The sequence below is a fragment of the Aulonocara sp. 'chitande type north' Nkhata Bay genome, linkage group LG17 (genome assembly GCF_057382095.1).
Source record: "Aulonocara sp. 'chitande type north' Nkhata Bay isolate Kocher_YH1m ecotype deep benthic linkage group LG17, A_spYH_male_GT1.1, whole genome shotgun sequence".
NCBI classification, from domain to species: domain Eukaryota; kingdom Metazoa; phylum Chordata; class Actinopteri; order Cichliformes; family Cichlidae; genus Aulonocara; species Aulonocara sp. 'chitande type north' Nkhata Bay.
In genome coordinates this window covers 14138678-14153889 of record NC_141360.1, presented here as the reverse complement: position 1 = coordinate 14153889, position 15212 = coordinate 14138678, and the positions used below count along the sequence as shown (strand labels likewise).

Below are 15212 nucleotides of genomic sequence, written 5' to 3'. Positions count from 1 at the left end.
AGGTGGCTGTGCACACAACACACCCATCCAGGCCAGAAAATGTAAGGAAATTCTCATTTGAGTCAGACTATCTGTAAACAGACGAGGCTTTCTTATATCGCAAATACACACAGACAGACACACGCGCGCACACACACACACCATATGGTGCAATACAGGCTCTGTCTCTCTGAAGTTTTCCTGTCTTTTTACAGGGATGAGAGCTGCTGTTGACCCAGGTGGCCGCCGAATCCTCAGAATGGACAAGCACTTGCATTCTGAGGACTGCATGTGTTTTGCTGCTCTGTACGTTCAAAGGATTTACTATGCTGCTGCACTGCTTCTTGCTCAAATTTACAGGGGGAAACTATAGAAGCCTCTGTGTATGCGTGTTGAATAAACTGAGACAATGTGTGTCATCTATACACACTTCCTCATCGTGTCTGGGGCTTCTCTGCAGGCTGGATGGGTTCCTCTTCCAGAGGGGTCACTGACCTTGACCACACGCACACATACCTGCTTTCTGTCTAAGAGGACACAAACCTTATTCCCACGCTACAGAATACAAAAGCTTCACCACACTTCTCTTGAAAAACGCCCCAGTGTTTCACCCAGATTTTATGTGCACACAGACAACGGGACATCTTGTCAGGAAAAGTAAAGATGGGACTTACAATAAAATCACTATTATTAATAATCTGTGACTTAAAGTTTTGAAATTCCAGGCTTTATGTACATCACAAAATTTCTGAATACAAGTAAAAAAGTTCCCTAATGAATCAATCAGTCAATACGACCACGCAAACACCTGTCAGACGTTAACCAGTATTATCACGGCATTGCTCTTACAGCAGCATTTCTGCAGCATAAAATCCCAAACACACCGTCAGAGTGTCTGAACAGTGAATTCCCACTAACTACTCACTGAAAACCTATTTTTCCAGAGGGAAAAAAACTCCTGTTAATTGTGTTGACATTGGCAGAAGAAGTGCCGCTCGAGAAATAAAAATACTGCAGCTTCTAATTGGATCGGGCAGAGTCAGATTGCAACACTGGGGCACGATGGGAGTGTTTAGACATACGGAAGCAACTTGCTATGCTCCCTCACAAAAAAACTTCAGCTTTCAGGCCTTTGTTTCTAACAAAGATGGATGGTTTTATTTTACATTTAAGGCATTTTATAGGGTAATTAATGGAATCGTGACTACACCAGAACGACCTCTGGCCTTATATCCCTGACTAGGAACAACAGTTGAAAGAGAAAATGACACCAGTTACTGCAAATATGCCTGATGCTTACAGCGGAATAATCTCTGCCATGTGTGATGCTGACAATAGCATAAAAAAAGCTAGTGAATGCATCTATATGAAGGGAAGAGGAGGCCACCAGAAGAGTGGGTAGCTGTGAGGTACCATTGAGGGGGGGGGGGGTCCTATACAGAAGGAAGGGTAAGGGTGGGAAGGAAGGAGAGGAAGAGTGAAGCTGGGGGAATGCAGTGGATGTGGTTTTTATAATGATGGCTGCTGAAGCATTGCCTGGGTGGAGGCACGGGTTTCACACTTGGGCCAGAAGTGAGCAGAGGAGACCAGAGATGCTGAATATCTGCCAGAGGTGTATGTGAGGGGAAGAGGGGCGCTGTGTGACAACAGAGAAGACAGGAGACAGCTGTAACAAAGAACAAGAGCAGGGAGAAAAACAGGAAAGATTGCGTGTACCTTTCAGCATGTCTGTGTGAACACTGTGCTCACCAGAAGAATGACAGCATGGGTAATTTGTTTAAACACAACGGAGTGTTTTTTCACAGTAGTGGTGCTCTTGGCTTTCCACTTGTTTGGACCGTGTGCTTTGCTGGCACCCTAACCAAGCCTCAATATATCCCCGGGCTTGTAAGGTGTTAGGCATTCAGCAGCCACAGTCTGGATTGCAGGTGATACTGTGACCAAATGAACCCCCACCTTATCAAAGGTTGTTACACTGGGTGTCAGTGGGATTTCAAAATCTTCAATATAAATCTGTTCCCCAAAAAATACAAACCCTAACTGATCGCACACAAGTGCTGCCTGTCATTTCACTGATTCCATTTGCAGTGGACTAGGAACAAGCAAACATGCAAGTCTTTTCTAGGCAACGTAAAAACGGATTTAAAGAATGCAGGTTGGACAAAAAGTTGGGTTTGCAGGAGGCTCTCAACCAACTCTCAACAGAACTGTGCACATCTATGAGAAGACTGCACAGTTAAATGTAGGTCATTTTGGTCGCATGCTGACTGTAACTACTGTCCTCTCAGAGGCAGACGGGTATCTTAAATGATGTTACCTCAAGAACAGACATCACTCTCAAAGTTCGGCTCCAAAAATGCAGTTCCTGGAATCACCACTTGAGGCTGGTTCAATAAGCAAGCCATCCTACAGACCTCAATATTAAAAGGCCCAACTTCACTAACATCACTAAGAAGCTTGTTTACAACCTGGTTTTTAAAAATTGACACTGACACACTGACAATTGATGTGATGCTTTGAGGTATGAGGACTTTATCAATAAGTTAACATACATGTCCATGCCAGCATGTGTGTTTCTGTGCTCTTTTTTGTTTTTTGCAAACTAGCAATTTTCTGCACAGTTGGGTTGGATGAGATTTCAGACTCCCTCTCCACCACATGTTGCTCTGCAGTGGAATGTAAGTGTGAAGTAAAAGGGGCCATCCCTGACATAATCATCAAGATGAAATTTAAATGTGGAGAAGTGGGGAACGAACCAATCCCCAGATCCATCAAGCCTGAGCCCCGGAAACCACTGTTACTTTTAGCATTAGACATGTTTATGTTCCAGCTGTGCTATGTGAAGCAGCCACCCACCCCACAATGGATTTGTGCGGGTGCCTCAGTGTGAGTGTGCACACATGCTGGCGAATCACTGGTCTTCCTGAGTGGACGGTTTCAGATCCACATTTTTCTGCTGGCTGATTTAACAGAGGAACAGCTTAATTGGGGTTAATTGTTCCAATCCATCTGTGAAGCTGTGTGTGTGAGTGAGAAAGCGGGTTTGTGTGTGTGCAGTAACATGTCAAGCGCTGAAACCTAAATCCAAAGCCAGTGCTCCATCACTTTCATCTTATTCATACATTCATGAAAAAATAAACACACAGGCCTCAAGCAAGCAGCACAGGCTGGGGTGAAGGAGGCCGGCGAAGGAGCAGGGAATGTAGGCAGAGCTCTGGAACGACTGAGACACTGCTCTCTTCCCTCAGCTCACGACATCCACCGGCTGCCTGATTGGAAATGCTAAATAGGGGCTTTTCACTACATGTGCAAAACGAATCAACTCAGACAAATGTGCATTTTTAGTCACCTCTCTGGCCACTGATGAACTCATCTCTGCAGTTCTGCATCAGCTGCAGGATCCACTTGTGCTGAGCGTAGATGCACTGCCATGCTGGATCTCCTGGAGCGTGTAGGTCAGACAGGTACCTACGAAAGCGTGGGACAGGGAGATGGAAGATGAGATGGGACAAAAAGATCAACAAAATTAAAATCCACACTTAAATGGGTGACAAATCAAAGGTCAGACAATAAAGAGTGGCCAAAAACAATAAAAGCTCTGGCTGAAGTCGGGGCAGGACAGCCCACTAATGTCAGCCTAAAATCCCCATTAGGTTTTACTGCACTTTGTCTTTTTGCATAAAGCGTAGAGGACGGCTAATTCAAATCACAATTCTTTAAAAAAAAATAAATTCCACCACAAACTCCTCACCAAGCAGGAAGAAAGGGAAAGTTGCATTTAAATGAAACGCTGTTTGAAGCACTAAGCATAAGATATGACTGTCACATTATCCGTTTTTTACTTCTCGACTATCAGAATGAAAAAAAATTCACAATGACGCCATCATGACATTTATAAAAAATATTTTTTTATGATATGCAATTTAGATTTTCCTGGATGGTGGATGCTCATATTAAACACGGTCCAAGTGTCAAGATAATGACACTCAGTAATCCCTCAGAGACAAAAGCTCAGTCCTCTGCTCTAAATGCTTCATTTCTTGATTCTATGTGACATCAATAAGAGTAGAGGTCTGGCTGTTAACACAAAGCCCCGCCCACCTAATGTACAAACCTTCTCTTGACATGGGGCACCGCATCAGAAGCAAAAACAAGCTTGTTTCAAAGACAGGATGACCTGAGAGGCTGGGCAAAGGCTCAGTATAAGATAATTGAGGAACATTTTGAACTCTGAATCATGCAGAGCAACTCTGGTCCAGTCCAGAGTCCAGGAATGAAAATGAGACACACACAGTGGGGCAAAAAAGTATTTAGTCAGCCACCAATTGTGCAAGTTCCCCCACCTAAAATGATGACAGAGGTCAGTAATTTGCACCAGAGGTACACTTCAACTGTGAGAGACAGAATGTGAAAAAAAAAATCCATGAATCCACATGGTAGGATTTGTAAAGAATTTATTCGTAAATCAGGGTGGAAAATAAGTATTTGGTCAATAACAAAAATACAACTCGATACTTTGTAACATAACCTTTGTTGGCAATAACAGAGGTCAAACGTTTACTATAGGTCTTTACCAGGTTTGCACACACAGTAGCTGGTATTTTGGCCCATTCCTCCATGCAGATCTTCTCGAGAGCAGTGATGTTTTGGGGCTGTCGCCGAGCAACACGGACTTTCAACTCCCGCCACAGATTTTCTATGGGGTTGAGGTCTGGAGACTGGCTAGGCCACTCCAGGACTTTCAAATGCTTCTTACGGAGCCACTCCTTTGTTGCCCGGGCAGTGTGTTTTGGATCATTGTCATTTTGGAAGACCCAGCCTCGTTCCATCTTCAAAGTTCTCACTGATGGAAGGAGGTTTTGGCTCAAAATCTCACGATACATGGCCCCATTCATTCTGTCCTTAACACGGATCAGTCGTCCTGTCCCCTTGGCAGAAAAACAGCCCCATAGCATGATGTTTCCACCCCCATGCTTCACAGTAGGTATGGTGTTCTTGGGATGCAACTCAGTATTCTTCTTCCTCCAAACACGACGAGTTGAGTTTATACCAAAAAGTTCTACTTTGGTTTCATCTGACCACATGACATTCTCCCAATCCTCTGCTGTATCATCCATGTGCTCTCTGGCAAACTTCAGACGGGCCTGGACATGCACTGGCTTCAGCAGCGGAACACGTCTGGCACTGCGGGATTTGATTCCCTGCCGTTGTAGTGTGTTACTGATGGTGACCTTTGTTACTTTGGTCCCAGCTCTCTGCAGGTCATTCACCAGGTCCCCCCGTGTGGTTCTGATCATTTTGACCCCACGGGATGAGATCTTGCGTGGAGCCCCAGATCGAGGGAGATTATCAGTGGTCTTGTATGTCTTCCATTTTCTGATGATTGCTCCCACAGTTGATTTTTTTCACACCAAGCTGCTTGCCTATTGTAGATTCACTCTTCCCAGTCTGGTGCAGGTCTACAATACTTTTCCTGGTGTCCTTCGAAAGCTCTTTGGTCTTGGCCATGGCGGAGTTTGGAGTCTGACTGTTTGAGGCTGTGGACAGGTGTCTTTTATACAGATGATGAGTTCAAACAGGTGCCATTCATACAGGTAACGAGTGGGGGACAGAAAAGCTTCTTACAGAAGACGTTACAGGTCTGTGAGAGCCAGAGATTTTCCTTGTTTGAGGTGACCAAATACTTATTTTCCACCCTGATTTACGAATAAATTCTTTACAAATCCTACCATGTGAATTCATGGATTTTTTTTTCACATTCTGTCTCTCACAGTTGAAGTGTACCTCTGGTGCAAATTACTGACCTCTGTCATCATTTTAGGTGGGGGAACTTGCACAATCGGTGGCTGACTAAATACTTTTTTGCCCCACTGTATGTATGTATGTATGTATATATATATATATATATATATATATATATATATATATATATATATATACACACATACATATACACATATATGTGTGTGTGTGTGTGTGTGGACTACAATTTTATTCTGAGAGACTGACTGACTGACCAACATGTGTTCTTATCATCCTCTATTAAAACAAAGGGGGGTTTGAATAGCTAGGCTCTTTCAAGTTAAGACATCAGATGATTCACCCCGAAAGCTGTCACTCTAAAAACCAGCCGTTCATTTGTTTCTCATTACAGTGTATCTTTCAAAAGTTTGAGGAACAAGAACAAAACAAGCGCGCGTGCGCACACACACACACACACACACACACACACACACACACACACACACACACACACACACACACGAAGAGTAAACAGGAGCTGAGTGGGCGTTCAGAGCTGTGCCTAATGTACCAGGATGAAAGATGTTGCCATTTGCCATGTGGTTGAGAGCTGGTCTCTGTGATCCTGACAGGTTGGTCTTCACAATAATAAATAGGCAGAGACCACAAGTATGAATGGACAGATGGATGAAGTGGAAAAAAAGAAGGAAAAGAAAGACAGGGGGAGAGAAAAATAGAAGCAGAAATAAGAGAGCCAGACAACAGAAATATGACTGGTGAACTGAGGAAAGTGAGAGGGGAAAAAAAAGAAAGAGGGAGGGGGGAGGAGGTTGAAGTTCTGGTAAACGATGACACAAGCAGACATCAAAGAAACCAAAGGGAGTGGAGGGACTTGTCATGACTTTCTGCTGGATGCTGACAGAGTAGACGTGTAAAGAAAAATATCCAAACTTGAACAGGGTCATAGAATTGTAAAGAGACCTGATGTATCTTTTTTGGTCGTGAAGCGTAGACGGAGTTTGCAGCAGTTTCTCCAACAAGAGACTCCGTAGAGCTCCAATCCTCGTCTCAACCTCAGCGTACACTGCAGAAAAGTAGAGTCAAAACATTGGTAATCACCATAACAATCAGTTTAGAAAAAGCCATGATCTTCATGCAATTGTTGAAGTTAAAGCAGTTTACCTTTTTGGAAAACAGGGACCTCAGTATTGCCAAAGAGAGACTTTGCTTTCTCATAGTCATTGATCACAACATCGTAATCTCCCTGGAAAGAAAAAATAGTTCATTTCATAATGTACAGTTTTTTAACTCATCAATCATGAGACACACTTTGCATTTAAGCCTCTCTAGCTCCACCCTCTGGTTGACAATCATTTAAGCTGCATGTTAAAGCCTGTGGAGAGTTTATAAATCAGATTTGGACACCTATACACCCCAATAATAATAATAATAATAATAATAATAATAATAAACATTTGTAAAGATCAAAACTGCTTTAATTAAAACCTTTGCTTATACAAAAAAATGGAAATCAGGAAGTAGAGGGAAAAAAATTGTGTACTTTGTGCCATTATGTGGCTTCAACGGTTGAAGAGCCATTGTTTTGCTCTACATATTTATATGCTTATGTGCTGCCTACTACAGACATTTCCACAGAAACTCAACTCAAACTTTTCGAGAGAACCAAACCAGGACAATGTCCCAAACTGTCCTTTCTTTCATTTAGAAAACAGCAGGGCGCAGTGTGCTGTAGTCCCACACTTACTAGTGAAAATGAAGCACCGTTTCTACTCTTACTAATCATTCAAAGCTCTTTATTCTACAAGCAGCATTTACTCACACATTATTACAGCACTTTATGCTATTCCCTGCTTTATTCTTGTCACATCCACACCAAATCCAATCCAAATCCAGGCACAGGAAGAACATGGAAACTCCACAGAGTGTGAGTGCTGTGAGGTGACAATTCTAACCACTGCATCACTGTGCCAAGTACTCTGTTTGTTTTAGAAATAGGAACTGCCTGATTAGAGGCTAAGAGAGAAAAATCTTCAGCCCACTGGCTTCCTGCGACTTCTCCTGATATTCACCTTCTCTATCTCCAGATGTGCTGACAGCTGGCAGCTTTAAGATCATTTAATGTATGATTCAACTACGGCCCGACGAATCCTCATAGTGTGCCTATGATGTAACCCATGTGAGTGCACTGTGTCATTGGCAGCATTCACGCCTGTGCTTGTGTACATCTCCTCACATATATTCTGATAGTTTCAGCAATCTCCCTCGAGGAATATGCTAACATTTGTTAGCCCCCACATTTTGTTAATATTGAGTTTTTTAAATTGAGATGGTGATTGTGCTTCTCTCACTGATATACGAAAAAAAAATGCAGATGGAAATGCACAGGAAGAATTGATGTTGGTGAACAGGCTAATCCCAATAGCTGTGCACTGCCTGGACCCAACGTGTAGTAACATTTCTAGAGAGGTGCACGTTAGGTTACGCTGTAGGGTTTTAGAAGAGTTTGTGGTGATGATGTTGCTATGGCATACATTAAGTCAGGCGCTTGTGTTTCCACATCCAGCTCAGCCGATGAGGGCTGCATCTGAGGAAATAGCTTAAGTGAAGTGAAATGAGGTAGCGCATCTCATGGGGGGCATTAGTTTTTATTTTTCCACCAACTAAACAATAATAGGTCACAAGACTGTTACGTTTTGATAGTTACATTAACTGAAACAGGATTAAATGAATGGTATAACAAATAACCAGTCCTAAACATTGGCCAAAGTTTTCAGGTGCACAATACAAAACAGATGTTCATCTAATCCATAACTGAACAAAAAACAAAAGTTGGTGCTGAGGGCAGACAAACTGAGTAAAGGTGGGTTATCATCCAGAGGATGGTTCACGTCCTGTTTAGAGCTGTGTATTGTTTGCACTTGTTTTGCTGTTTCACATTGTCCACACAGGCTTTTTACCTTTTCTTTCTCACTAGTTAGGTTTAAGAACTAAAGAGTACTTGGTTTAGGAAATGATTGCGGTTTAGGTTAAAATGTGCCCATTAACACCTGAAAACAGGGTTAAGTACCTTCTGAATATTCCGTTCAATATTGAGTGGCAGGTTGAAGAGAAACTTGAAACGCTGCAGGACGTTGAGTGCATTGCGTGTGGAGTCAGCTTTGTCTTTCCGGCCCAAGACCTCCTGGAAGAGAGTATCGGCAGTATTGCTCGCTCCTACAAGAAAGACGAAGTGAGAAAGAGTGAGAGAGAGTGAAGGAGGCTGGAGAAAATGAGAAACTAGGATCCTATATAAATAAATGCTGATACCACATTTCCCTCTTATTGCTGGTCTCTGGTTTTCTTCCCGCTCTGGATGTTATTTGACACAGAGAGAGGAGCAGGAGCAGAGACTGAGCTGCTAAGGAGAAAGTGACGGCTATCTCTTAGTCAGGCTGCTTGGTGGGACCTTTGCACAGCTGACTTACTTCGTGGGTGGCCTTGGATGTGCCGTCAAATAGAAAAAAAACCCGAGTTCTTCTAATCAAAACAAAACTCCACCCGCAAAACAAAATCCCTGAAGGAAAAACAGCACGAGACCAAACAGGGGAACATCTAACATTTTTCCCTCACCAATCTTAGCTGTGACATTTCACAAGACTATTTCGTGATAGTCTGACTGGCGCCTACGGTAGTTTGAATCTCTTGGTTTTTGGGGGTGAACGATAGACTGGACCCACTGGGCCATGGGCCCTCAAGTCTGGGATGAAAGCTATGTCCGGCTACGAGGTTTATTTATACTAGAAAAGGGGAAAGGACCAGCTTCTTGACCCTCCATTAGAGCAGTCCCATTATCACGTGTGACATGAAATGGCGGACACACGTGCACGCACACGCAGGATCTGCACGCTAAAAACAGAACAATCTGCAACGGTGAAACAATGTAGACGTGTTTGGTCTGACGGCACAGTGCATCAGAGTCAGCAACAACTTCTGGATGCTGAAGGTGGGTGATCGACAGCACTGCGCTGGCTCGTCGCATACTCATTCTCTTTTTTAATGTAGGTTATTCCTGGGCAGTATTACCAAAGCCCCGTGTCACTGAGATGTTGTCAAATTCTGGAACTTTTATTGTATTATTAAGATTTCTAAATTAAAACACCCCCTGAAAAAGCATCTTGTGGGGTTTTCGTCTGCACACTGATTGAACACTTACTGTTGAGGATGTTTTCTAGCCGCTGAGTCATTGATCCCTCCACTTTCTCTGTGCCATCAGATTCCAGCTTCTGGTGGATAGCTGCAATAAATAAATAAATCACTATTAGCTTATTTCACAAAATTTAAAAATCATAACTTAAAGCATAGAGGGGTGAGAAATGTAAGACTGGTTTTACGTTCCCAACGCTGCAGAGTAACCAATCCCCGGGAACATTTTCAATTTCAGGAACCAAAGGTAAAACAAATAAACATGCCCTACCCCCGTGGTAGATGGCAGATAACTGCCTTGGTTCTCCACCCACAGATGCTGTTACTGAAGCCACACACCCCCATGGTTGTTCCCACGCAACAAGGACCTGACCTTGTCCCAGCGAACAACTGTATTGGATCAATTCACCTAACCAAAGCCATCAACAACAAAGTGTGGTGGTCTTGGGACATTTGGAGCCCTTTGACCTGGAGGTAATGTGAATCTTAAAATGTTTCCAATTTTGGGAAGAGCAGAGCTTGAGGTCTGTATACTAAAAATGACTGTACTGGGAGCGTGGTGGGGAGCAGGAACTCTCTGATGGTTTGTATCAATCACTTAGCAAGAAGAGCTTTACGCGGGAGAGGGAATTTTTTTTTTTTTTTTTTAAAGGAACGAGGGGAGAAAAGGAGAAAAAAAAATAGGGAGAGAAGGCAGCGGGGCTACCCCAGTATATAAATAAAGAAGTGGGCAGCTGGGTGGTGAGAGCTGCAGTGTGGGTTTATTGACAGAGTAGAAGGGAGTTGGAGAGGGTTTAGAAGACTTTCTAATACGCACTTGTGAAGCAACTCAAATAGGCGACAAGCAGACACCTAAAGAATGAAGACAAGATAGAAACGGATGGCAAAAAAGGACAGTACACCTCTCCATTTCCTTCTCTTCATTTCTGTCCTCCCTCTGTTGTTCTGATGCTGGCTGTTAGCAGAGCTTGACAGCAGAGGGAGCGGGAGGCAAAGTGAAGGGGGAGCGTTCTGAAAATAAATATATGGGTCCGTTCTGACAGACAGAAGCCTCAAGGCAGAGACCGAGGTATTCCTAAAAACACCCAGTTCAAACATGCCATTGCCTAATCAGTATGGACGTCACTGGCCTCTTGCTCTTGAGCAGCAGAAAATGAGGCCAGATGCCGGTTTGGTCAAAAGCTCAGAGACGTGGGAGTGTATACGGGAGATGGCTGAATTAATAGGACTAAACACAAAAGAAGACACACGCATACACTCAAGGCTGCTTCACGTCTCCACACTCCTCCTTGCCCTACTGCCAGTTTGCGTGTCCTCTGCATGTGTCGCACACTGAAGATCTCATGACGTCACAGCTAACCTAAACATTAGGTCAGGGTCCGGATAACACACGAGCCAGGACCTGAGGAAGAGCTGCAGCTCCTGCTTAACTTCCTGGAACCGTCGAGGCAAAAAAAGAATAAGAATAAAAATACAGTGTCCCTGGTTTCTAAAGTCGGCAATGTTTTGACTCCAGCAGGGGATGGGGACTCGGGGAATAGGCCCTGGGAATCGTGCATTTTTGGAACACGGTAGCTATTCCGCTTCCTGCGTCAATGGGAGACTTCCTTTTCACACAACAATGAAAAACCACAAATTTCAACATTTTAGTGGCAACAACCCCAGTCCCTGACAGACTGTCAGTCAGTCAATCAGCCAGTTTGTCTGCGTCCCAGAAGCACGCAGACAAACTGGCTGACTGTGTGCATCTGGCTGATGGCTTGGTCACATTTGTCACCGAGGCTCCATGACCAAATGTTCACTACAGCCAAACCCCATCCATGTGTGTGCTGGTTCACAAGCAGTGGGTTTCTTTTGTTGTTTGTTTTTTTAAAAATGCTAAACAATTCCTTTCTAAACATAAACAAAATACTTTGTAATCCACAGAAATTTGGTGGTATAGAAAAAAACCCCAAAAAACAAACAAACATGTACAAGTGAACAGGGTTTCTTCAGCAGCATAAAAATAACACCAACACAAAACACTACCTTAACTATAAAACAGAGCTCATACATGTCAAGGAATTTGAAACATACAAATTTACAAGGGTTTAGAGCTGCTTAAAAATGTACATTTGCAGCATTCCAACTCAAGTGGCCTCCAACATCAGGACTGGCAGGGCTGAGTATATCTGGCAGTAAGCTTGATCACCAAGTATAGTAAAAGCAATTAGACTGTTAGCTTATGTTACAGGAATCCATGCAATTTCTGGTCATTTCTGACCCTCTGACAAGAAACAGAAAATCTTTATTCCTCATTAAGTGAGGAAGATATTTACCTTTGAAGCTGCTAAAGCCTTTTTCAGAGGCACTGAAAATTTCCCTTTACAGAACGTAAGATTTCTACCTTTGTACTTGGTAACTAGCACACTTGACAAAGTTAAGCATGACTTTGTGTCTGATACCCTATTAACCTAATCCTATGTCTACCCAGGGCTGGTGTTCAAAGGCCTTTGTTTCAAAAGTGCAAACATGAATCTGTTTTTTTAAACAGCATCTGACTGACACTTTATTTGGTTGTGACTTCACAAATTAGTATTACCGAATGGAAATTAAAAACATGTTTAATCTATTTATATACATTTTATTTACATTAGATTTCTGTCGGTGCTCGGTCTTGTTATGTGTTGGTGAGCTTTTTCTTAAGCTCCTTTGTGCAGTGAACATGCACTCTTGCAATATGCTAGTGCAGCACGGTGGTGCAGTGTGCAGCACAGCTGCTTCATAACAAAAAGGTTCTGGAGTTGAACCGGCTGCTTGTCTGATTAGTCTGCAGAGGTGTGAAGGAGGACGTTTATTCAAAGTAAAGTTTAAAGAAACATTTTGTTTTCAACAAGCTAACAGGACTACTTTTCAGCTTTCACTTATTGTCATCACTATTTAGATGTTCTTCTCAGCTCGTTTTCTGCTGGGTAACCTTGTTTCTTGATTTGCCAAAGTCTAAATTAGATAAGGTGATATGAGATTTTATTTTGCCATTTGTGCTGGAGAAGCTTAGCTGTACTGGAGAGCAATTAAGAGGCAATTATTTTGGACAAGAGGAAGAGAGGGAGAGGCAGAAAGTCCACAGATGTTCAAGTCAGAATCCTGCTGTTTGTTCTAAACATTTTCTAGCTGCCTCATTTCTTTTCCTACATTTGGCTCCTCTCTGTTGTTTCCACCTTGTCGGCAGCAGTACACTTACACTGAAGAAGAAGAAAAAGCTCCAGACGTCGCCTATTAAAGTCATCAATAAAAATCTCACATGCAAGCAGAACTGAAAATAAACACGAGAGGAGACGAGAATGTTGTAATGGTGACGAAGAGGCTTGGAAGCATTCAGCAACTTCTAATGCAGCACATTCTGAACTACGAGAACACATAAGTGCCCTGTTAAGTTTTTCTATTCACTGTTAATTTTTTTCTAATTCTAATGGACACTTTTCAGATGAGGTTCATTTGGACCAATTCAGAACTGCAGAGAGCTGCCAAACATCGAAGAGAGACAAAGAAAGGATTCACAGTTGCTCTGACAGCTGTGTTAACGAGGTCTGGCAGTATAGCTGGCAGGCTCAAAAGCAGCATGCTGGCTGGTATGTTGGTTTGGCTGACCATACATAATGTACAAAATAGCTCCACTTGAGCCATCCGTTTTGGGCCTCCACTTCATTTTTTATGACTGAAAGCCAAATTTTGGCATAAAAAGGATGCTGCAGGCCTGCAATGAGTCATAGTGAGCAGACACGATTCAGGAAGTTGAAAAATGAATTTTTAGTCATAATTCCTCTTCAAACATGAGACAGTTTCTGTTCTTAGTTCACTAAAAATGTCTTTTGAAAATCAGTGGTCACACAGCTTGAACATAAAGAAATATCTCTAAGCAAAGCTTGAAAAATCTACACAGACATTGAATTTCTTTAATAAAAAAAAGGTTCTTTAGTCAACTGGAAGAAAGTTAATATGACAAAAACCAAAAACTGCTAGTTTACACATTAGGAAGATCAAAAACACCATTAGTAGTAATTTGAAGACAAATTTCATGCCATCTGATTATGTAACACTATATATACTACATTCACAGACATACTCCCGCAGTCACATACCTGTGACCTTCTGTTAGCTTAGAAATGCTCCACTACATTCAGCAATTAGTTTCTTGGTGTGTCTGCATGCAATGAAATGGTTGGCCATGTTGCGTACCGTCGGGTGAGCTGAAATATTGAGCCGTCTTCAGTTCTCTGGAGATGAAGACAGCCCCGTGCTAATCTCGGGGTGCCCAGATCACCGCCAAGTCAAATTTAAATCTTATTAAAGGCACTTTTTAAATTGAACTTGTGACATTTTTGGGGGAGTCATAGAAATATCAAAGAACAGAAATATCATTGGCTGGCACACAGAGCAATTTCCTTACTCAGCATTTCAAAACTTTAACCAACAAAAGTAACTGTTAATCTCAAGACATTTGTCATTAAGAGTGATGCTTCTCATTTCTACAGATTAGCAAGCAGGTGGCAAACAAGTTCAGAGGCCTATTGATACCCACTAAACCAAATCATGACGGATTTTAGTATTTTGGGGGTTAATTTTCTGGCTACAATCATTTAATTGGCTAATCTATCCTGTCAGCCAACTGTTAAGTCTGTTTATAAGTAAAAAGCCAGAAAGAGTTAGTCAACCTATGAAGTACGAGCTTAACAACACAGTCCTACTGGGAAATCTAAATGTGTTTTGATGCACCACCCAGGAGCACCACCCGTAATGTCATACAATGACAATAAAGAGATTCTTCTATTTCTGTTTTAGAAAGGTATTGTGTGCTGGAAATTCATGTGGTAATGTGACTATACTACAAGCATTTAAGATTTTAAAGGTCCATTTAAGACATCTGAAGAATGTTTAGGGGAACTTAGTCATCCTGAATTCTCTGTTGGCTCCACGTAAATTAATTTTCTATACAGTTGACACAAAGTCTTTGGTAGGTGCTGCCTTATATCCATCTCAGAAAATTCACACAAGCCAGAAAACATCACAATAGTATGTGCTTGTGAGTCACAGGTCACATGAGTCCATCCATGGAGCACTGCTTCCCTTCAACCCCTGGAAACTGTACATTTCCCATTGGTGCAGTGGGCACACAGTAGGCACGCTCAGTCTGAACGTGAGAATGACTGCGCATTGTTGCCATTGGTCATATTGGGTCTGTTATCGGCACTATCAGTCCTAATACTCTGGCGTGCATTGTGTTGGGCTGCTCCGTTTATTTAGATTCA

General features: G+C 42.5%; 1 protein-coding gene across 1 annotated transcript in view; it reads right to left on the bottom strand.

The window, feature by feature from the left end:
* The window catches only part of exoc2 (exocyst complex component 2), a 50573-nt gene that overhangs the window by 15075 nt on the left and 20286 nt on the right, over positions 1 to 15212 (bottom strand). The window contains exons 7-11 of the mRNA XM_086269247.1: positions 9935 to 10015; positions 8810 to 8955; positions 6904 to 6985; positions 6703 to 6805; positions 3329 to 3447 (exon numbers count right to left, since the gene is read on the bottom strand). Coding sequence (XP_086125373.1) covers positions 3329 to 3447; positions 6703 to 6805; positions 6904 to 6985; positions 8810 to 8955; positions 9935 to 10015 — 531 coding nt within the window. The remainder of the gene's footprint in view (positions 1 to 3328; positions 3448 to 6702; positions 6806 to 6903; positions 6986 to 8809; positions 8956 to 9934; positions 10016 to 15212) is intronic.